Raw genomic sequence first — 25,711 nt, forward strand, 5'->3', positions numbered from 1 at the left:
GGAAAAGCTATTATTTTCATTTTTTCGAATTTATACCAGTTGCGCTTTTTTTTGTATTTGAAATATAAATTGTACTAATAAGAAAGAATGATTAGAGAATTATTTAGAATGGAAGTAATTTTTAAAAAATGATTTCGAATGTCTGTTATTAACATTAACAGATTAATATATAAATTTTTAGCATGTGTTTGATGCTTCTGCGTTTGTATCAACCTTATAAGAAGCAGTCTTTACACTCGTACAAGTAGGCTAACCATTATAATTAAATTAAATTAATATTTTCAGAATAAAAAGAATGTCAACTTTAGCATGCATAGCGATTTGTATTTACAGCAGCACACCTTGGCATCAGTCCCTGTAGCGCAGTGGATAGCGCGTTGGACTTCTAATCCAAAGGTCCCGGGTTCGAATCCCGGCAGGGATGCGCACGTGAACGGTAGTTGTTCGCCATCTTTTTGTATTATAATATTTTTCCATTAAAATTTTGCTTGCGCTTTTTTTTTTTTTTTTTGTTATACAATGCAATAAATAAATAACTAGAAATAAGATTTGAAAAAATTTTTTTTAAAAATTAGTATCATTATTTAAAAACAAAAATAACTAAGGTTCATAAAGAATTAATTAATATGAAAAAAAAAAAAAAAAAAACGTATTTAGCGTTTTCATACCTGCAACAAATATTTCAAAGACTAAAAATTAGAACGCTTTATTTACTTTTTCAACTAGAAAAAAAAGATCTAAAGTATTTGAAATAACTAATAAAATTAATATGCATACAAAAAAAAAAGCAACTGAAATTCACATTTTTTTTAAAACAATGAATATTATGGAGCAAGCTGTATTGAAAGAGCATTTCCAAATTGAAGTTTCAATTAAACTAAATGCGCAATTAGTTATATACTTAAAAATATTATAAGAAGATCATCGAAATTATTTCTTTCCAAATGAATAACGAATTTCTCATAAATAAAATATTAGTAAATTGGAGTTTGAATAATTCGAACATTTTTGTTTCCAATGTATATAATTCGATTCTTTTTCAGTCCCTTCCATTTTCAAACAATATTTTAATAATAATAAAATATTGACCACAGATAAAATTTATTTTGGTTAATTCAGAATTCTAAAAATTATAAAACGCGGATTTTAATACACAGATCTAAACTGAATTGTTTTCCCAATCGTATGTGAATCATTTTTAAAGGCCCTCGGTATTATTCGAGGACATTATTATTATAGAAAATATTTTATATATATATAAAAAAGAGGGGATGTTTAATGCATCTAATTTGATTCTTTTTTGTTTCTTTGAATTTTTGAGCAATATTTTAATAATAATAATATAATATTGACCACAGTTAGAAATTATTTTGGTTAAATCAAAATTCCAAAAATTATAAAACTTGGATTTTAATACACAGATCTAAACTGAATATTTTTCGTAATCGTATGTGAATCATTTTTAAAGGTCTTCGATATATTCGAGGACACTATTATTATACAAATTATTCAATAGGGGGGAATGTTCATTTTATTCGAAAACACTACTATTGCACAAAATATTCAATAAAAAAAGGGTAATGTTTATTTCATTCGAAAACATTACAATTGTACAAAATATCCAATAAAAAAAGATGGGATGCTCTTTTCATTCGAGGACATTATTATTATACAAAATATTCAATAAAAAAAGATGGAATTTTCATTTCATTCGAGAACATTATTATTGTACAAAATATTCAACAAAAAAAAGAGGAGATGTTCATTTCATTCGAGAACATTATTATTGTACAAAATATTCAACAAAAAAAGAGGAGAATTTCATTTCATTCGAGAACATTATTATTGTACAAAATATTCAATGAAAGAAAGAGAGGATGTTCATTTCATTCGAGGACATTATTATTGTACAAAATATTCAATAAAAAAAAGATGGAATTTTCATTTTATTCGAGAACATTATTATTGTACAAAATATTCAATTAAAAAAAGAGGAGATGCTCGTTTCTTTAAAATTAACGGTAGTGATTTCCTCTTAACTTTTTCACATACTCTCTAATAGGGCATATACGAATCATTTTTAAAAGTCTTCGATATATTAGAGAATATTACTATTGTACAAAATATTCAATAAAAAAAAAAAGGAGGAATGTTCATTTCTTAAAAACTAGCAGGGGTGAACTCCCTGTAACTTTTTCACATATTCTCCAAGAGAGAGTTGTCCTTCTCTTACCCCTATATTGTAATCTTTGTATAAGGCCATAAACCACACGGGTACTCAGATTTTTATTTTCAGATTCCCGCACGTGAGAGTTTGCGCTTTGCTATATAAACCTTAAAAAAAAAAAAAAACGCTATGTTTGTTTTGAACGTCCTTTTTCATACAGATTAAAATTTCATTCTTGAAATTCGGCGCCTTTTTGGAATTTATTTTTTTAGGTGCGCTTTCCTACATTGATATTTTCTCAGTTATTTTGATTATATGATTCAGAAATTAATAAAAAAGGGTAAAAAATACATTTAAATACATTTTTTTATACAAATACAAAAATACATTTAGGTTAATATCTAACAGGGTCTTATCATGTTCTTAACAAAATTTTATATGCATTTTTATCTATAAAATACAGCATTAGCATTAATATTTCAGTAATAATTAATAATAAATATAATATTTACAGAAAATTACTTATCCTTTGGTGCCCGGGTTCTCAGAATATTTATTCAATGACACAAAAAACTGAAAGGAAAATTTCTTAGCTGTACGCTTTAATCTATATATATTATCGGAACAAAATTAAATCCGTTTCATGAGAATCCAGTACGCAAATTCAGATTTTAAAAAATCAAAAACCACTCATGACTCCGTTGAAATATTGAAAAATAATCGCCTTTGGGAACCAGTTGATTCGCCGGGATCAATAGTTTCTAAAAATTTCAAATAAATATTTTGCATAACTTGGTCATAATAGGTTCTAAATCAAATTGTATTAAAACTTCAAATTTTAATTGGCATATAACTCGTATTAATTTAGAAACCTTGCATAGTTTCGTACATTGTGCTATGCATTTCTCTATTTTCTGTTTATATATTTACATATCCAATAATATCATGGAAAATTTCATCGATATTTAAAAATGGATACGTTTTAAATATTTTTCACCATTCTGAAGTTAAACCTTAATATTATGCACAACGAAATTTCAAACATTTTATTAAAAGCATATTTTATGTAGAAACCTACTTAACTTGAAAAATTAAACCGAATTTTATATCTTGAACTTCGTTCATTGTCATAGCTTAGTCATCAACAGCGTAAAAAAAGTTAGGCTAAAATATTAACAGCAAAAACGAAAACGATTTGGATTTCCCTTCTACAATAAAATCCGTTATTATAAAATTTGTTTTAATATTTTTTTAATGAATTAAAACTATAGAAAAAAAATTGTTCCGCCAAAAAATTAGTAACAAGGGAAAGATAATATTTTGAATCAAAATTTTTTCAAAGATTTAAAAGAAGAAGAAAAAAAAAAAAAATAGTGCTCCAAGTCGCACATTTTTGCACTCTAAGAAGGCATGGGATCCTAATGGTAAGGTCTCGGTCTCGGTCTCGAATCTGAAGGTCTCCAGGTCTGAAATCAGGCTACACTAAAAATCCGTCACCTGATGCACGCTAAATCTAAAGTCGTGATGTGGTGTTCAAGTTTAGAAAAAGGAATGCCAATTCAATTGTCATTGCGTTCAGCTAATCAATGTTCAAAATTATGGATTCTGTTCCAAAATAGCCCTAGTTTTGCTTTCAAATGGAGTATTAATATAACGAAACTAAATTCACAATCCAAAATGTATATGCTCCATTTTTAATAACTCTAGGACAAACGACAAGGAATCAGGGGGGAGGGGAAGTCATAGAAAAATTCATTTTTAAGTTGAAATTTTTAATGAAAATTAGTTGAAAATTAATATTTGCCTAGTTATTCTTTATTCAAAATTATCAGTTTCAAATCAAAATTATAATTAGTAATATTTGCTAACGAATTATATAATTGAATTAATTACTTAATGAAAATTTTAAGTTATATAGGAATGCGTCTCTGCCAAGAAGTTCATTTATAAATTCTGGGTGAAGGTAAAATTTATAATCATTATTTAAGAGCTATTTTTATTAAAATAAATAATTTCTTGAAAAAAATTTCTATTTTTATTTATGCAAAAACATATATAAACAAATAGAATTGTGCATAATTATATTAAATTTTTTATTTAAATATTATTTTTCTAGATAAAATATCCATCTAACAGTGAAAATCTGCAAAATTTTATCAGAAATTTTGTTATTTGTTATTTCTAGAACCAAGTATGTCACTAGATGGCAGCACCACTTAGTTATGAGTATTCTATCGCGCATTCAATGCATGAAAAAGATCAAAACTTCAACCAAATAAAAAACGTTTTAATTTAAGCAAAAAAAATTAATATTTTTCATTCAAATTTTGTTTTTTACATATTAGTTTTGTTTTCTCACATTTGTGCACACTGATGGCTTTTTTTTTCGGTCACAATTCCAACTGTGTATATATAATTATTAAGACTAAAATGAATACTGTCCACCTTAGAAAACTATAAATCTATTTAAAAAATTGCCAATTTAGTTTAGTTTCCTGAAAATCGAAGAAGGAATATTTCCGTGGTCAATGGAGCAAATCTTCTACTATGCAGTAATTTTTTTAATTACATTATTTTGATTATATAGTTAAAAAAACGTTAGGAAATGCATAAATTGAATAAATAAATCAAAAATTAAATTTTTGATGGAAAGGAACATCTGGATTACTAAAAATATAAACTGCAAATAGGCTTCACGACTTTGGAGGACTTCAAGACCTGGATAGATTTTTTGTACTCTATTTTCAAAATAATTTAGTACAACGCTTTCATATAAATTACAAGGATTGTGTAATCGAAATCCAGCATCTTTTAAATTTTGGGATACATTATTCTAACATTTCTCATCCATTAACTTCTGTATGATTTGTATTATGTTGCACCATAAGTTTTTTCAAAAAAAAAAAAAAAAATACTTCGATCCTTTAATTAAATTATATTTAGAAGGTGGTAATTTTTTAAAACTATATTATTAATATTCTTTTTAAACGCAAAATACAGAAATTAATTCTCTTGATAATGACCTCCTATTAAATGTGTTATTCCAATTCGTTAATGTTTTTTAATTAAAATCAATACAAAAAATGGAATTTTAGAAACTGTGGATGAAGAGATTGGGTTGGTCTTTAATTTCGTTTTATTCTCTTCCGAGTGGCAAGCATGATTATTTACAAAAAAGCGCGGCGCGGCACTAAAGCAGAAGGCAAAAGAGGCCGAACAAATGATCACAAATCTTATATAACATTGTATTTCTGACAATGCGCCAATTCAATGCATATGCTGGCCTCTGATAAGGGCAAATAAAGTATCACTTTCATTTGATACGTAGTACTGATGGCGCATTATTTTTTACAAAGGGATTAATTAAATCGAAAGTGGAATTGGATCAGGAAATTAGGGAATATTTTAGGATGGGCTAAATTAAGATGAAATCTTGGAAATTAATTAAATTGAAATATCATTACACACACACACACACACACACACACACACACACACACACACATATATATATATATATATATATATATATATATATATATATATATATATATATATATATATATATATATACAAAAATATTAGAGTCAAGTTAATAGGAAAAACAAAAAATCAAATAAAAATTAAACCAAAAAAATTATAAAAAATATATATAAAAAAAAAGAATCCGGCCTGAAGACTTTTTCAAGGGTCACCCTCAGGCAGGGATTCAAAGAAAGGGATTTTTTCTGTGAGGAAATTCAGACATTGTCTAATAATGATTCCTCGTGACCCGAAAATCCCCTGAAATTATGCTCAAGAGATATACCATTTTAACAGAAAGGAAATACAAAACAACAAATTAGAAGAAATTAACCACAACAAAGTAAAAATACAATAACAAAAATAACAAAAAAAACAAAAAAATAGCACTAAAATTAAAAATTAAAAACGAAAAGGCCAGTACATACCATCAACAGTCAAGGAAACTTTAAATATATATATATATATATATATATATATATATATATATATATATATTAATTCGCAGTTTTCCTGTATTTCGGCAATTATTTCAAATATTATTTTGCCCAATTTTCATCAACAAATGTCATTTTTTCAACTAAATTCAAATCGCTTTCATTCTTTTATCAAATATTTAATCGCATGGTTTTTTTTTTTTTTTTTTTTTTCTATTAATGAAAATGAAAGAAGTATGATTCTGTTTCGTATCTGCAATAGTTTTAAGAAAGAAATCGAGGAAAAAAATCATTCGAATGGTTACCTTCTTAATAACTCAATGATGTCATGGGACTTGACTCTTTTAAAATGGTTCATATACACCAGGGGTGAGTATTAAGTCGTTTTCGATCGACCGGTGGACCACCACGGCATTTTGGGGCGACCGCCTTTACAAAGACCTAAGACGCGCATACTAAAAGAAACATATTTATGGAACATCGTTTTATTTAAGATATAAAGAGAATACGAAGTTTAATTCCTTTAAAGAAAACACTACCCACATGGCATTATATAGATATTTTTCATTGACCCTTTAAAATACCCGTACCTAACTTTTGAAAATACTGATGCCTTTTTATCAATGTCAAACCTCTTAACTTAAAGTGAAAGTGCAACCTTAGTTCATGTCTCTCTCCAATAAAGTTATCGAACCTTTTTAGGAAACATATATTATTGCATTATTTCACCTTATCTAGGAAAGGACATCTCCTTTTCTCAACCGTATCTCAGCAGCTGATTGGTGGTTTCTTAGAAAGGAACGGAAGTAGTGGAAAATGCAACTTTCTACCCTTACTGTTCTTAGAAAAATATATCTAATAATCACTGAAGGATTTTTTCACAATCTGGTGCCTGTAATTTTCAGATAATTTTACTCTGCATAGAGTTTATATGCAATGAGCACGTTTATTTGACATAGCAATTTATTTGGCACGTTTTCCTTTTCCTAAGTAGATTTACATTTGTTTTTTTAAAAAATTGTACTATAGAGGTAATTGTAATTTACATAATTTTAGAACGATTTTAAAGCCTTTTATTTAATGTTTAAAATGTGAAGACTGTTTTTTTAATGCTCGAACTGATTGCCTTTTTCACGAGCATAAGAGTGCATCATGATTTTCATGATTGAAGAGTTTTTCAAAAAATTCCTTGGAGTATAGGTTTCTATTCCTCTTTTACTCATTTTAAATTTCTCATACACGTAGTATAGAGCAAATATAGCAATCGTCAAAAAATTCGAAATCGCGATTTTGACGAATCTTCACATTTTAGACCATCCAGAGTTCGGAAAACACATTTTTTGGAAAATATCCGTATGTCCATTCGTGACAAAGATAACTCATAAACGCTTTGATCTAGGCGGATGAAATTTGGTATACGGTCTTTCTATTAAATTTAGCGCAATATTCGCTCTTTAAAAAATCTGTCCATCCGGCTGTACGAATTTATGTTAACACAATAACTACAAAACGAAGAGAGCTCGTTATATAAAATTCGATAAACAATATTAACATCTATAGTCTAGACGCCTTTCAAATTTTGAGCCAAATCGAACAATCTGTATTTTCAGAAAAATGTAAACATTATAATTCAAATATGCATTTATTTAAATATATCGAATTTGGAATGGGATTTTGTGACTACAAGTGCAGTTTTGTGTCCAATCAATGCGCACATTGCTTGGTAAATAATAAACATCTCCTTCATCCATCGTATCCTCGTTATTGAGTGAAATCAAAACATTGGCACGAGCGTGAAAGCGCGGAGGGTTTTCACATTTAAAAACAGACAGTAGCTAAGTGGAAACATGTTTTATATCGAAAGAAATTGAAGAGTATATTTCAGCATTTTCCAATTTTGTGTATATGTTTTATGCGCAAATTTCGTGGCGATGGTTCATTTTTATTTTTATTTATTTATTTTGATAAATGTTTTTTAGGCAGATTTCAATCGGGGATAATACGAAGTAGGTTCGAGTTCCGATTTAATCGAAAAATCGATGTGTGAGAGTGTATGGAGACATTAAATCCATTGGGTTGGAATGTCCTCCTACTGATATGGGGGCGAAATTTTACACCAGCTCAGTATATGGGGTCCGTCCCAAAATAATCTTAGTATTGCTTTGAAAGGGTACGTTAGTATAAATAAACAAACCTCTTTTGAATTAGTAAATTGCCGAAGGTGGTTAATAAAATATATAAAATAGAATTATTCAGTATTTGAGATATTTGTATTTGTATATTAGTATAAAATATTATATAACTGATTCAATTATAATTCGCGTGTTACTTACTATTCGTGTATTATTATAATTATGTAATTCCTGATTCAATAAATAATGCAATCATTTATTGAATGATTCATTAAGAAAACCAGTCCTTAAACTAATAGTCTATATCTATATCTATACCTATATCTTTATCTATATAAATACTATGTATGTGTCTGTACCTGTACCTATACCTGTACTTGCATCTGTTGTGTATGTGTATGTGTATCTGTACCTGTATGTGTATGTGTATCTGTACCTGTATGTGTATGTGTATCTGTACCTGTACCTGTATGTGTATGTGTATCATTGCCTGTATCTGTATGTGTATTATTGTTCTGTATCTGTATGTGAATGTGTTTGATTGTTCTGTATGTGTACCTGTATGTGTATGTGTATCATTGTCTGTATCTGTATCTGTATGTGAATGTGTTTGATTGTTCTGTATGTGTATGTGTATCATTGTCTGTATCTGTATCTGTATGTGATTGTGTTTGATTGTTCTGTATGTGTACCTGTATGTGTATGTGTATCATTGTCTGTATCTGTATCTGTATTATTGTTCTGTATCTGTATGTGTACCTGTACCTATACCTGTACGTTATGTGTATCTGTATGTGAATTTGTATTATTGTTCTGTATTTATATGTGTATGTGTACCTGTATCTATACTTGTACCTGTACATGTATGTGTATCTGTATGTGAATGTGTGTTATTGTTCTGTATATGTATATGTATGTGTACCTGTATCTATCTATACCTGTACCTGTACGTGCGTGTGTATCTGTATCTGTATGTGAATGTGTATTATTGTTCTGTATCTGTATGCGTATGTGTAACTGTACCTATACCTGTACTTGCACGTGTATGTGTATCTGTATCTGTATGCGTATGTAAATGTGTATTATTGTTCTGTATCTGTATGTGTATGTGTATCTGTATCTGTACGTGTATGTGTATCTGTATCTGTACATAATAGTAACGCACGTGGTACATACATATTGTTGAATGGCAACAGTCAAGTGTGTAGGAATCACTATACGAACGGCACACACCGTTTCAAATTTACAGCTGCAATTAATTTGATATTTCGTTAATTAATATTGCTAATTGTTTTGAAAAATATTAAAAATGTTCTGGATATGCTGATCAAAAACTATGCATTCAGAAGATTAAGAAAATGTAAAACAAATCAAGAAATAGGAGTCAAATAAACTTCAATCGAACAACAAAATAGGCTTAACCATTACCAGTTGATTAATAGCTATGACTTACCAATGGAAATTGATGACCGTATCTTCAAAATTACACAAAATAGTTCACAACTTCACACAAAACTTCACAAAAAATAGTTTTTCATATATTATACCTTAAGAAAAATGCCTTTTTAATGATATCAATCTCATTCCTGTATAATATTATGCTTTTAATAATTTTAATGTAATGTACAATTTGTAATTTACACAATTTTTAATGTAATGTGCGGTAAAAGTGAATTTTAGTGTGCCCCATGCTGCGCCAACCTTGCCAAGTCGCCAATAAAGATGGCGGACAAAATAAATACTTCCACGGAACAGTTACGTTTACCATTTCCTGCCATATAATTAGGAATTTTTACTGAGAAGTATTGTTTTTTTTTATTTCCCAGACTGCCCGGTGCCTTCTACAGATGCCTTTGGCGTCTGTAGAAGGCACCGGGCAGAATATTTTAACTTAAAAAAACATCCTACGGCTTCGCTAGCAGCGGGAGCGGGAACCTAGAAGCTTCGCTAGCACATTGAACATAAGAACTGTGTGGATAACAGAAACAGTACATAATCAATTGAAAAGAAATAATGAAGGACGTTATAGGAACACATGCAATCAAACCATTCTTTAAACAAAATTTCAAACAAGCATCTTCTCCTAACTTTATCAACTCTCATATATATATATATATTCCACTCACCTTTCATCCATTCTGCAGGTTCGAAATACTGTTTTTCGACATCCATTCTTGCACAATAGCCGACATTACAAATTATCAAGGGAACCAACCACTAGAGCACCAAAACAATTATGAGAACTGAGAAGAATTCTATTGCAGCTGTCTTTTAAAGTGAGAATGCAGACGATTTCGTAAATTAAGAATTCAGACGATTATTTAGAATTAAAAATTCCAAAAGAATAAATATTTTCTGTTCCTATTCACATTAAAAAAAAAAAGAAAGAAAGAAGAAAATAACTTTTAATTATAAGCATAACTTTCTGTATTTAATAAGCTTTTAATTATAATAAAGTACAAAATTAAAATCTTTAATCGATATTTTTTTAATATTTTTAATTTAACATTTTTCATAATATAGTTATAGCTCATGTACAACTCAACCAATGCAAAAAGTAATAAACAAAACTGCATTAGGGTTACTAGAAGAGCGTTCCGATGGGTTGCCATATTGGCGACAAACTCGGGGGCACACTATTCTTCACTTCACTCTAATGTGCAATACGTTTTTAAGATAAGATGGAATTTGTTGCATCAGCATTTAATAGAAACAAAATACTATAAATAAAGCTTCTCTAACTACCAAAATGCTGGAACATCAGATTCTTTTAATCAGTACAATTAGTATGGAGCTAGGCAAATTTGCTTGTAGATAAAGCTCACAGTTGTAAGAAAAGAATTTTACTGACATTAATATTTATATATATATTTAAAAAAAGATTTCGGAAAGAATTTTCTTAAAATTATAGTTTGCGGGTTGTTTTTTCAGAAATCGTTAAGTTGAGTTGCTTAAATTAAATCGCATGCTTGACAAAATTTAAATTAATGCCCAAAAACATTTTATCGAATGATTTTACCAATGTTAAAATTATGAATTAAAAAAATTTTCAACGGTCGTTGAATCCGAAATAAGATTCTCTCTTCATTTTTCAATTCCGACTATTAGCTCACACTCTCTTTATATATATATCTTGTTCAAATTTTCAATCGTTAATAAAATACTTTTTATTCATCCATTCAAGTTCAAATACATTTTTTTAAGTTGTAGAGGATGTCATTTGATGCTAATATAGTTTTTTTTCAAATATTAATTAATTAATTAAATTTGTCCAGTAATTTCTATTTGGTCGGTAAAGTCGCCAAATCCCTCGCCATGTCGCCAAGTTTGTCGCCAAGCTTTATTTTGCCACTTAATATTGTAATTCTGTCATATGTATAGGCATATTTATATTAATTGTAATTATTTAAAAAAAGTAACTAAAATTAAAAAAAAAATTTGTTGACCTAAGTAGGAATTGACTTAAAAAATTCTTTTTATATATATTACTTGTTATTTCGCAGCATATATACAATTTTTTAAATATGCACGCGTTATAAATTATTTTGACATATTAATTTAAATTCATGTTTTTCGTGTCTTAACAAGTACAAAGACGAAATTTTTTTAAACTAGCAGGGGTGGTCTCCCAAAACTTTCTCGTATACTCTTTAATAAAGACATTATCCCAGAGAACACCTTCCATAGCATTGGAGTGAAATAGTTACCAAATATTAACTTTTGGCGTTAATTTAGCATTTTTACAGAATCTAGTTTAATATCTAGCGAATTATTTGGCAATTAATCGTTGGCATGCGGTTAATAGTATCTGAAAATCAAGTCTGTGTTTTAGATGAGTGTTTTCCATCTGACTGAAACAAAAAATTTGACTGGAAACTACACTTATAGCCCCAAAACTACATACCAAATTTGATATATTTAAGTCACTGCATCTTTGAGTTGTCATGTTTACGTGTTTCTAAAAGTACAGACCGACATACGGCCAACCCTTTAGTGGAAGGCTTCAGAATTTTATAGCTGTCTACATAATAGATTTCATATATGAGTATCTAATTTTATACATCTAGCTTTCTTGGTTTTTTTAATTTTTGAGTGAACTTATATTCGAACAATCGGACAGACGGACTTCCTCTAAATGGATTTTACTTAACAGAAATCAGTACATTTGGTGTAAAGATCGTATACACCAAATGTGTTGATAGGACTTTCGGTGACACGACGTTTGCTTTCATACGACGAAGCATTTCTAATAATATTTTGCAGCCCTATTCGAAATGCTGAAATCAGTGCCGCTTTAAAAATGTTCATTAAAGCAATCTGAGTTTAGTTTAATTTAGTCTGAAAGTTTTTTGAGATTAATTCTCACTTCAGTTGCCATGACATTCTATAAGTACGTTCGGAATTGTTTTCTTTTTAAAGCAAACAAAAAAAAATTTGGGTAAGGCATCAAAAACAAGAAAGGTGAACAAATTTAACATTGGATGTGACTAAAAAATTTCATGATGATGATTATTTTCTTATTTGTGTGAAATAAGAGATCAAAAGTGCAGTTGAAAGAGAGTGGAGAGTATCTACAGTTTTTACTTGTAATGTTTTTGCATTCTTCATATTTTGTGCTGGGTTCCAGATTTTCCATTTTGCTTGCAAATACAGCATAGAAAACAAGTTAAGTAATACAGAAAAATCTTTACTTTAGTTGAGAAAGTTTTTGTCCGAAAGAGAGCGAGAGTAACGTCCATTTTTTTTTTCTCTTATACGTAGTATAAAGTATAGTAATCGTCCAAAAATTCGAATTCGAGATCTTGACGAATCTCCACGTTTGAAAACTTCCTGAGTTTGAAAAACACATTTTTGGAAAAAATACGTCTGTCTATCTGTGACAAAGACAACTCAAAAACGCTTTGAATCAAACGTATTGTTACGAAATTTTCCGAGGTTCGTTTGGATAGTGGAAGTTATATGGTGTGGAGAACACTCAATCACCAGGCGGCAGTAGAAAATAAAACAACGACGTTTATTTACACGAAGACACACAGGACAGCACAAAGACGACAACTATACACATCACAGAAGACGATTATCTTCAGCCGAGACGTGCAGCATACAACAGCAAATTGTATGCTGCTGTGTACAACAGTATACACAGCAGCTCTACTCCGTCGCTTCTCCGCTAGTCCCTGGAAGACGAGTTCTTCACCGTCGCTTCCGACTACTCTTCGACTCTACTGGTCCACGGCTCAATTCACAGTCGGTTCACAACTACGACGACTCCACTGGTCCACGGCCACTCTTCTCTGTCGCTTCCGACTACTCAATTCACCACTGGTTCACTACTCGACTCACCGTCGGTTCACGACTACTCTTCGACTCCACTGGTTAGCAACCCAATTCACCGCTGCCCGGCAGCTGCGAGTGCTTCCTTTTATAGGTCTCAGGAGGCGGGGCTAGAAGCCTTTCAACCAATCAGGAACGTTCGAGGTGTATCTCCGTTCCTACTGGACAGCTCGGGAAAATTCTCGATGTTTCGGTATAATCTATTTTGGCGCCAAATTCGCCAAATTCGGCGCTAAGTCGCCAAATGGTCGCCAAGTTTGACGCCAAGCACTGGGACTTCCTATGGAACCCACTATGCTGGGAAGCCGCATCACAGATTCGTAACAGTATGAAATTTGGTGTACGGTCTTTACACCAAATTTGTAGATTTTTATCAAATTTTGAGCAAAATCCGTTCAGTGCAGGTCTAAGTATACGTATTATAGAAGAAATATTGTAATCGTCAAAAAATTTGAATCCGAGATTTTGACGAATCCCCACTTCTTAGGTTTCTCAGAGTTCGGAAAACACATATTTTGAAAATGTTCATCTGTCTATGACAAAAATAATTCGAAAACACTTTGAGTTATTCAGCTGAAATTTCGCATACTGCCTTTATACCATTTTTGTAGATTTCTTTCAAATTTTAAGCAAATCCTTTGGGAGAAAGTCCGTCTGTCGGGTTGTTTGAATATAAGACAACATGATAACTACAAAACGAAAACTTTGTAGACAAGAAACAACAAGAAAGCCAAATACAAAAAATTCAGTACACAGATTTAATATCCTTGGAGAAGACACCTATAAAATTTTGAGCCAAATCCAACACGGGATTGACCGTTTGTCACTCTGCATTTGCAGAAATATATGACCTTGATAACTCAAATACTCAATGAATTAACTGCATCAAATACTCAATGACTTAACTGCATCAAATTTAGTATGGGATATTGAAACTGCAATTGTTATTCTGTGTCAAATTTTTGTTTCAATGAGTTGGAAAAAATTCGTCTAAAATACAATTTCGCTTTTCGGACACTATTAATCGCCAAATAATTTCACAAGGGTGACACGATAAATTCAGTAAAAATGCTGTATTCACGCCAAAGGTAAATATTTCGTAACTATTCTGTGCAATGCCAAACAAGGCATTCTCTGGGATAATACCTTTATTACAGAGTATGCGAAAATATTTTGGGGGGAAGACTTCCGATGGTTCCCTTGTAGGGAATTAAGCGATGATGCCATTAAGATGCTTGAACTTTTTATAATACTTTGAATTCTTCCGTGTTGTTTCTATTTTACTTTGCATTATGGCGGTTGGAATGAGCAAGGATAGAACCTGGGACCTTGTGGTCCGCAGCCCAGTAACATGACCAAAATACAAAAGCAATTGCTAGTATAACGTAGCTGTTAACTGGCTTATGAGCTTTCACCACAGCATGTTTTTTTTAAGACAATGGATGAGATCGTTTGATGAAATTCATTCAGAAATCTATGTTTGGTGCTGTCCGAGCAAAACCGTCAGCAAGCTCGAAAGCAGTCTGAAATTTGTATTATAGTTTGCTTACATTTGATTGTTGCCAATCGATGATAAATAATAATAGAAATCTCTGTGTCACATGCGTTAGCACTTTATATATATATATATATATATAGATTCTGGTTTGAATTTGCTAGCATTTGCAAGGAACTAGTTCATTTCTCTTAGTCAACAGAGTGAGTAATGGTTCAACTTCATCAATAAGTATCTTTTTCAATCAGAAAAGGAATTCTTTCTCAAATTTTGACAGTTTAAATATCCAATTCTTTCCATTTCTTAATCATTATTTGAAGGTAAGAATTATTTCTCTCTTTCATTTTGTTTAGTTATTGGCCTGGTTTAAAAGTAATGTCCTTTAGTCAAAGTTGAATTTTTGGGGGCAGTTTCATGATAAATTTGGTAATTCTGCCAATCTCTTTTGCAACGGTAGACCATTTGTTGCAACGCTTGTGCCCTCCAAGATGGTGGACATGTATTACGTTTTTTGGACGGTTGGCGCGATTTTGGCGAGCTTGGCTAAAAACCTGGTATTATTCTTAACACTTTTCTAGTTAATATCTAAGTGTTTTAATTTGATTTGATTTGATCTTCTTTTCATTTTTACGTTTTTGTTGTAAATTTTAGATTTGTCATAAAATATTCAACTCAAGCTTAGTAGTCGGAATATTCCATAATGATCCACACAAATGAATGAATTCATTCAATTTCTTTAAGAAACATTTCCATTAAGTTTAAGTATTCGCTAAAAGTTGCCAAAGAAATTAAGACATTAAGTTTAAATATTCGCCAAAAGTTGCCAGAGCAGCTAAGACTTCTCCATTTGCTCGCCCTTTATTGTATATCGTTAGGAGATTGGAAACAGAGTTTAACAGTTTTCCTCTCAAAAATTCATTAGTAATAAAATTATAGTTATATATAAATAAATTATATTAAAATTTAAAAAATAATATTATGTGTAGATTAAATTTCTTTCTAAATTTTATATTCCTTTTTTTTTTTTTTTTTTTCATCTTTTGGTATATTGAAGTTCAACGAACGAATTTGGTATATTGAAGTTCAACGAACGAATTTGGTATATTGAAGTTCAACGTTCATGTTTACGAACTTCTTTTAGGAGGTTTAGATAAAATTTAGTAGTGTTGTCGCCTGATGAAATTTCTTGGTACTAAAAGTAATAAATCTAGTGGGCTTATATTAATTTTACAATTTTAAACATGATTTGTTCGAAAAAATAAATTTTAAATAACTAATCTGTGATAATTATTCATAGAATATTCATTTTGAATTAACAACATTTTGGAAACTCGGAGACTAAATTTGGAATAAAATGTTTGTTTGAGAAATGCATGGTTTCGAAGCTTGTTTCCCGAGATACGGAGAGTTTTCCAGAAAACTGCATTTCTTCCCTCGAAAAAGTTCTGATTTCGTTAGTATTCACTCTCTCATACACCCACACATACTAAGTAACCACTGTCGAAGGCAGCACCGTGTGAAATATGTTAGCTAAGTAATAATGAAATGACATGACATGCAAATGAAAAAAAAATCTTTTATTAGATGAAACATAAAGATGTATTTTTGCTAGAACTAGCTGATATGTCAGGTTTTGCCCGTGGTCAATACAATTGAATGTGTAAATCTTTTAATGCATATAATCTTTGAACCTTTTATTAAAGTGAGAGTATCGACTTAAAATTCAAAATCTTATAAATTAACTCCTCGACATCCAAATCAATGAAAAAGGATTACAATTAATAGTTCAAAACTTTTCAACAGCAGAATCTAAGAATATAAAAACATCACAATGATAATTAAAACTTATTCGGTATACTATCAAAACTTCCTTTAATAATACAATAAAATCAATAGAATATTCAGTATTAAGAAATGTAAAAATTCATTAAAAACCTGAACATTTGGGAACTTTAAAAAAAATGTAATCTTTCATTTTATAAAATTTAGAATGTAAATTAATCCAACTATCAAAATAACAGCACCACCTGTCAAATATAATTGATCGTAAATTTCATAATATCATGTGAGAACCTTATTATTTTTTAAGTCACGTGGTATCATCACGAGGTCAAATTTTTTTCATGAAAAAACCAGTTTAAACCGGTTTGAAACAATTACGTGACTATCAGATTACACACATATTTAAGTATTTAGAAAAATTATGTTTTTTTTTTTTCACCTGAAAATCGTTGATATATATATATATATATATATATATATATATATATATATATTGCAAAAATCCAGTTTCAACCGATTTGGAATGATCACGCCACTATTGTACTGCGCAAACGTCAACTTTTAAAAAGACGATCGTTTTTTTTTTTTTTTTTTTTTCCATCGTAAAATTGTGCGAGCTCCTAAACTTTTTGTTTTTGTTTTTGTTAGCTAAAAAAATTATAAATGAACGATTTTTTTAAAGTTCGCAAAATGTGAATAAAATCTGCCTTTAAAATATAAAATACATAGATTACATACAAAATCTAGCCACAAATTTTTCCTTTCTTTTTAGAATCTGCGGGTGAAGAGAATGAATGGAATGATGGTACCACATTTCATGTACAGGAATATAGAAGTTGTAGGCAAATTCCGAAAAGAATTGCATCAGAAGCTGCCAATATAATCTTTTATACCCAATGTAAAACTGCAGATTAAAAATATTTCAATTATGTTAAGACACGGATGAATAAAAGAATATCTTTTTCTAAATTTTGACAGCGCGATCATCTCTCCTGCCGGTGAACTTCGTAACTATATTTTACAGTATGTGCCAAAATATACAGCATTGAATTTCACGCATTTCGAACACGGTGTTGCGTTTGTGGAAGAGGCATAACTGCAGCTACACGTGTTCGCTTTAGTGAACAGGAAGTTGTGTTGTGCAGTTGTTGGAAATGGGTCTCTCGATGGAGGACAAAATATTTATAATTGAGCATTGTTTCCACTCATACTGAAGTGGTCGTGAAGATGGACGGAGTTTTTCATTTCAGTACTACGTAATTTTGTTCAACTTTTCATTTCAGTACTGTATATTTTGGCGCATGCCGTAATTTCGCAGTTTATTTCTCCATGCTTTCTACAGCCTGTATATGAAATCTGCTTTCATTCTATTTATTACTTTTAAATACAGAAGCCTACAAATAAGAAAACTTTTTTTATAGTGACCTTGTGCAATACTTGGAAGTTGAAATCAACTTTTGCATAATTCAAGGATTAATTCAGTACATGTTTCTGTATTTGCAACAAATACTTTTAATTCCACGAGCAGATCTGATTCAATTCATGAAATGAACATGACAACATTTATAAGTTTTTAAAATGTTTAAAATTAAGCAACTTTTAATTCATGAAGAAAGTTATTTATTTCTCAGATTCTACTTAAAGAAAAACATTTTTTTCTGAATACTGGTCATAGTCATATTATATATGGCAACTATCATGTCACATATTATATTGTCATATCATATATGACAGCAGAAATAGTCACATATAATAATATGACTATTTCTTCATTGAGTCACGGCACAGGATTTCTCGTTGATAATTAAATGAGACTGCTCCAAAAGCAGCTGCGAATGATTGGTCGGTACTTTTACTAGCCAATTGTTTCCATTGGTAGGTAACTTTTTGAGTTTAATACAAGACCAAGCTTCTTCAGGAAGATGAGGTTTGACAGCGGTTTTTATGTCTTCTTTCTCAGCATCATCTGGAATATGGCTGACGACAACTGCTGTCCAATCATTCACATCAGTCCGGGCAAGGGTTTTGTACTTCTTGACTTCATTATAGACGCTTTCGATAAATGAAAACACCTTTTCAAGCTTGTCAGCTGCCTCTTTTATTTTTTTGGTCGCCTCAGTCTCGGGACGTTTGTGTAAATCTATAGAAGACAGTACCACATTCACGACATCAATCAGAACGCCAAGTCCTACAAGTGCCTCCATGATAGCGAATTTAGCAAGCGCTTCTCCTGCAGAAGCAGCTCCTTTCAACGCCAATCTCCCAATAAGTTGGCCCGCTTGAACGCCAAGGTCGAACACGCTCAGCAGACCCACCGCCAAGCGTTGCGTTATCATGACGCAGTCCAAGACAATCCGGTTTTGCCCTTTCATCAAACAAAACACGAAGACAAAAGTCATGACGACAGGCGCAACGTCATCACCGAATTCATAAGTTATTTTGCTCGATGTAATCATCTTCTTCATGCAAAGCTTCAACACTTCTTTGAATCGCAACTTAAAATCACCTACTGTCAGGTTCGCCTCGCGTGTCACTTCATCGAAAAACTTCTTCAAATCTGCAGCCATTTCTTTTAGAAGATTGTAGCTGAGCAGGGATTCGAGAGCTTTCTTCACTTCTTCAGGAAAGCTGAACCAGTGGGTCATGGCAAAAAACCGTTCCATCTCTTGCTGGACGAGAGCTCGTGCTCCTTCCAATTTTTTCTTCAAAAGGGCGATTTCTGTACCGGTGGTACCAGCAACCACTGTGCCTCCTACTGCAGAAGCAATTCCCCCTCCAATGGCAAGTGGTACAGTTACGACGGCTAATGGTGTGATAAACGAGATACCAAACACAATACCTGAAAGAAACAAAAGATCAATTAAGTGTGGTAAAAATATTTGCTGTTTAATACTTGTAAAGCAGCTATAATAGCAAGTGCAAATTAATTAAGTGTGGTAAAAATATTTGCTGTTTAATACTTGTAAAGCAGCTATAATAGCAAGTGCAAAGCTTGAAGTTGTGTGTTTGATTAAACGTAAGGTATTAAGTAACGTAAGGTAAGGTATTTATGCGCTGCCGTACCATTCATACGATTGCGATAAAACTTTGCCTACGTATTGCTTGCGCTTGCGCGAAAAGTTATAGGCATAGAAAATAGAAGATATGAAAAAATCAACAAATAGGCTTCAAACAAAAAGTTCTATCAAGTTCCAAAATAGGCTTAACCATTGCCACATAAATAATAATAAGATTTAAGATTAATTATGGTTTCTCGCCAAGCACACCAAAATCGTGCCAATCGTGCAAGAACTCTCTAAAATTTTTCAATCCTGGCTGTATACCAGAAATGCTTACAAACGGCTTTTAAAGCTGCAATCAAAAATTGCAATGATTATATTTGGTGAGAAATCGCTCCAAAATATTTCATTTTGGCGCTATGTATTAATCTTAAGTCTAACCATAATCATTATGACTTGACTATGGAAATTGACACTCATATCTTCCAAAACAATTATGTTATAAAAAAAACTTTTTGCATTGTCTTAAGATACAAAAAAGAGACCGTTTTAATAATATAAATTTCATTTTTGTACAATTTTTCCTTTAATTTCAATAATATTTTTAATTCAGTTTGCTGCACTATCTGAAACAATGGTTTTAAATACTATGATGGAATTCAAACTCTCCATTAAAACATTCAATCATATACTTTTGCCAATCATTAAATCCATAGTAGAATTTTTATTTTGGCTTTTATTTGGCAATATATATACACTTTGTAAATTGCAGTAAATTATTTTAATTGAATTCATGTATTTTAGTAGTATCAAATTATAAGACGAAAATTTTTTTAAAAGAAATGTATCCTATATTAACCTTTTGCCCTCGGAAAAGTAATTCGATTCAGAATTATTCACCTAATACAAGGGCTTGTTTATAGTTACGAAAAATAAATATATATAACTGTTTCAAGGTTGAATTTCCCCGAGAAGTTAATTTATATCTTTTTACCATTCTGTAGGTATTTTTAACAATCAATAAATGAAACGTCAAAATGATGCAATGTCAATAAAATTATTTGATATTATTTTGTTTATTTCAATGGAATGTTAGTATTATTATAAAATAGCATGCTGCAAATCAGTTTAAAAAAATGTAGTTATCTTTCACGTTTTTAAAAAGTAATGAACTTCACTAATAATTTTTTTAAAAAAGCTTTTTTTAGTTTAAATAAAAAAATTAAAAACTAAATTATTTTAAATTTATTAAAAACAAATTATTGTCGAAGTTGGAAAAATAATCTGAGAGTTAATATGTTATTAACTTAAACAATGAAACTTAATATCATGTGGAGTAAAAATAAAATAAAATAAATAAATAAATGTGAACCAAACGATTTTTATTTAAAAAAAGATTAAATATTATTTTAAAAACATCAAACGTGTTAAATTACTCGTCTAATAAGTCTTAAATTATTGCCGAATTACAAAAATGTGGTTATGTTAATTTTAAGCAACAATTTATGTTCCGAATTCATTATTAAGGGATTTTATTCAATACAAAAAATAAGAGAGAAAAGAATTCAAATTGACAAAATTGTTAGTTCAAAACTGCATTGTTTGGGAAAGAATATTAAAAATGGATAGCAAGAAAATAAATTTTCTTAAATTTTATGATATTCGTTGAAAAAAAAAACTTGTTTTTTACATGGTTGTCATGGCAATGAAATAACAACTATTTCCGCTACGTCAGAGTGACGTATTTCTTATTAGTTCCGATTGCTGCGACGAGTGGCACCACAGTCTATGTGGAGTGCCATGTTAAAAAAGTTTCCATTTATTGTCTATGAGAGCGAAACCCCTGCTTCTTTTTCTCTATGACTCAAATAAATTGTTCTTGCAGCCAATAAGGTTTTAAGAGCTAAATCAATACAGTTTACATAGTATTTCGAAAATCGTTTGCTTCAGAATCAAATGAACATCTATTAAAATCTTGAGAAAGAATTTTTTGAAGATAAACTTTTTATTTCTTTGTACGCATGCTACATACATATACAAGAAAGTATATATTCATAAAATATGTTATCAATAAATAAAATATGAGATCAGTAATTAAATACTATACAGCTTTTATTTATGATTTGATAATGCATATACTGTCTCGTAATAGAGATACATTATTTAAAACTTATTTTAATGATATTGATATTTATTATAGACAAAATGTTGCGTTTATATCACAATAATATATATGATCAATATTTAGATCAATAAATAATATATGAGATCAATAATTAAATCAATAAATATGGGATCAATAATTAAATCAATAAAAATTTGGTCAATAAATAATATATGTTATCAATAATTAAATATTACACGTTTTTATTTATGATTCGATAATGCATATAGTAATTTATTTAATGATATTAAACATTAATAATGACATTATTTAAAAAGTTTTTTAATAATGATATTATTAAAAACTTTATTTTAATAATGACATTATTAAAAAACTTCCTCTGATCCTCTACAGTGGGAAAAAAATTCCAGGAGGAAATACTAAAGTAGCAAAGGAAACATTTTAATTTCACTTTAATAACAAAATACACAGTTATAAAATATCTTTAAAGTAATTTTCAAAAATTAATAAAAAATAGAAAAGAAATTAAAGGTGAAAAAATTCATATCATTGTAAAAGTAATTTTTTTTAAAATTTTAAGACAATATAAAATTAATTTTTGTGCAGTAATTTTTTAAAATATCGTCCACTTTTTTTTTACAAAATTTTGCTGACTTTTTTATTTAATAAAAACTTAATTTTTAATTAAATGTTCAAAAAGAGTTGTTACTCTCCAAAGAATTATACATATATATATATGTGTGTGTGTGTGTGTGTGTGTGTGTGTCTGTAAAAACATATTTTTAAACAACAGCGTGGCCGAAGAAAAAGATACTTTTGAAAATTTTAAAACTTCCCTTTTTTCCATCCCGAGAGGCATAATTTATGTACAAGAAAGAAGCGACGAAATACGTCAGGCCACGATACAGAAAAGAGCAAAAGAGGTCGAAATATTTATTCCCATGATTATATACTTGAAATTTAGATAGGGATATCTTTACACGTGTCGATTTAGGAAAGAGAATTATAGACATCTTTTAAAAGAATGCGTTCAGATCGACAAATTTTTGTTCCTTTACTCGGAATGTGGGAACTTGTCGATTTCAGCAATTTTACAGAGCTTCTGTTCCATTAATTAAGTGAAAAAGGTAGAAATGGATAAGAAAATAAGAGGACATTTTAGAATTAAATTAATATGGGTTAAATTAAGATAAAAATTAGGAAATTAATTAAGATTTAATATATATATGCGATGCGATATTCTAAATTCAATTTAATTAATTTCCAAGATTTATCTTAATTTAGCCCATAATAACTTTATTCTAAAAATATTCTCTTATATCATGATCCAATTGCACTTTCGGTTTAATTAATTCCTCTGTAAAAATAATGCGACATCAGTACTACGTATCAAATGAAAGTGATACTTTATTTTCCCTTGTCAGAGGTCAAAACATGTATTCCATTGGTGTTTGGCCAGAAATCCTATGTTATATAAGACTAGTGGTCATTTGTTTCGCGCTCTTCTTACTTCTGCTTTTGTGCCGCGCTGCGTCTACTTGTAAATAAATTGCTTTCCCGAGATGGATATTAGAGAGAGAATAAAACGAAATTAAACCTGCACTCTGCTTCAACCATATATATATATATATATATATATATATATATATATATATATTAGTGGAAACAATGATGGATATTAAAAATTGGCGAAACCAACAGCATTTTATTCGAAATCGGACAAATCTGAAATATTTTTTTCATGCAAAAACAATACACATTTTTTCAAGGAAAGAAAAATACATACCAAGAAACTAAATATTAGAAATTTGATTAATTAAATCCGGTCCAAATGGTTTAAAAAATTAAATGCAGTAAAATCATGATTTTTTTTTCTTTCGATAAGATTATAAATGAAAATTCTACTTAAAGGAATAAATTTTTATGTTCGATCAAAAAGTGACCAACTTAACCCTTTAAAGGGCCATTTTTTTCTAGTTATAATATGTTAAAATATTTGTAGGCTTGAAATTAGAATAAGGAAAGGGATTCATTTAAGTTATTAGATAAATTTAATTTGATTAATTAACTAATTTGGTTAAATAATAATTAAGTAACAAATCAAGACACATTTTGTGTAAGATAAAGAACTGAAGCATCTAAGTTTCTGTCTCTCTAAAAAATTTTGTCAGAACTTATGCCAACCTACATAAATTCATACAAAGATTGATAAATTTGGTGGGAAGCATACTTCGCACCGCAATAGAAAGGGCTAACAAAGTAAAGTTTCATATACATTTAATACATCCTACAAGATTTCTCAGATATGCTAACTCAACCAAATTTATAACTAAGTTTAATTTTAGAGAAAATACAGAAGTAAACAGCTTACCTCCTACAGCAGCAACTACTCCACCAACGACTTTAGCTATATCACTGTTGAACTTATCCGTCTGTATTGCTTCAGCGGATTCTTTCAAGAGTTGGATATTATTCTTGCAAGTTGGCGCCCACTGTTCAAAGCTCTTTAAAAAACTGTCTTTCGCCTTTTTTGTTTTCTTAAAAAGTGCAACTACGCGTTCAAAATTTTCCACTGCCGCATCCACTTTTTCATCGAAACTTAAAATTGAATAGGTATCTTCATCTTTACCATCCATATCAGGTTCATCATCAGAATAATCATTGTCTTCTCTGATTTCTTCGCAAGCGACATTATAAACAAATGAGGCCAAAGACACATCTCCATCGTCTAAAAAGGGCTCACTATCGCATTCGTTTGAGCAAAAGATTTTCTTGAACAACAATTTTCTCTTGCTCATGGTGAAAAGGTGTGTTCGATTTTCGAATTCAAAAAGCCACCAGAGCAAGCGAGCACATGTGCATCCCGAGTTAAATCAAACTATGATACAAGCAACTATGCTGTCAGGAGTGTGTACTTTCATTTTATATTAACAAGAGTTCTGTTATCAGTAGATATTCGGATTTAAATTAACAATCGCCAAATCCATTTGGCTTCCTTTTAAGGTGCCAAGTTTCACTTCTTCGACAACAAAAAAAAGGATGAATCAGATTTCTGATCAAGGAGATAAATCACTGATTGCAATAGTCTTCTTCGAATTTTGTTTATTGCAATCAATTTTGAATTTCTACTAATCATTAAGAAGGAGTCTACGAAAGTGGAAGAATTAGAGGGTAAAAATACGAATCTAAGAATTTTTTTTTTTTTTGAAATTTTAATTAATAAAAAAATACATTTTATTTTGGTGTTTTCCCTCGATTTATTTCCGAAAATAGTATTGTTCGAAATTGATATTTTTACCCCATTTTAGATTTTAAAAAGTTCTATTTTTAATGATACCAATTTAGAGCAATAAATATCTTTCTCATATTTCGACATTTTTTAAATGCTTTTTGCATAATTTTTATCAGTCGATCTCATTGTTGCACTGAACATAACTTTTTCAATGTTTCAACAAATATTTGATCCCGTAATTTTATTCCATTATTGAAAATTAATAAAAGAAATATTTTTTTCAATATCTGATTAGTTAACATATCGAATAATAACAAAGTAATCCAAATCCCACTTTTTATTCAATTATTTCTAACACGTGCTCTGAAAAAATTGCTTTTTATTGCAATTTCTCACGCTACTAAAGAAAGAATACAAAACCTTAACACCCACGCATTCCTTTCAAAGATACTTAAGATTCCTTTTCTTAAGCCGATACGTGTCAAA

The 25,711-nt window shown here is 30.0% G+C and overlaps 1 protein-coding gene and 1 non-coding gene across 2 annotated transcripts; one reads left to right on the forward strand and one right to left on the reverse strand.

The window, feature by feature from the left end:
- Nucleotides 1-351: 351 nt before the first annotated feature.
- Trnar-ucu (transfer RNA arginine (anticodon UCU)) lies at nt 352-424 on the forward strand. Its single transcript has one exon. It is a non-coding gene; the product is annotated as a tRNA-Arg (tRNA).
- A 16,954-nt stretch (nt 425-17,378) lies between these two features.
- Nucleotides 17,379-24,887, reverse strand: LOC129956435 (uncharacterized). The gene is made up of 2 exons (XM_056068315.1): nt 24,365-24,887; nt 17,379-19,708 (listed from the first exon to the last, which is right to left on the reverse strand). The coding sequence occupies exons 1-2, from the start codon at nt 24,789-24,791 to the stop codon at nt 18,639-18,641; spliced, it is 1,497 nt and encodes a 498-aa protein (XP_055924290.1). The 5' UTR covers nt 24,792-24,887; the 3' UTR covers nt 17,379-18,638.
- Between the last annotated feature and the right edge of the window lie 824 nt (nt 24,888-25,711).

The sequence above is a fragment of the Argiope bruennichi genome, chromosome 11 (assembly GCF_947563725.1).
Source record: "Argiope bruennichi chromosome 11, qqArgBrue1.1, whole genome shotgun sequence".
Lineage (NCBI taxonomy): Eukaryota > Metazoa > Arthropoda > Arachnida > Araneae > Araneidae > Argiope > Argiope bruennichi.

Coding starts and splice junctions, on each gene's coding strand:
- LOC129956435 (XM_056068315.1), bottom strand. CDS start 24,791: ATGAGCAAGAGAAAATTGTTGTTCAAGAAAATCTTTTGCTCAAACGAA. Junction 19,709..24,364: donor AGTAGTTGCTGCTGTAGGAG/GTAAGCTGTTTA, acceptor TGTTTCTTTCAG/GTATTGTGTTTGGTATCTCG.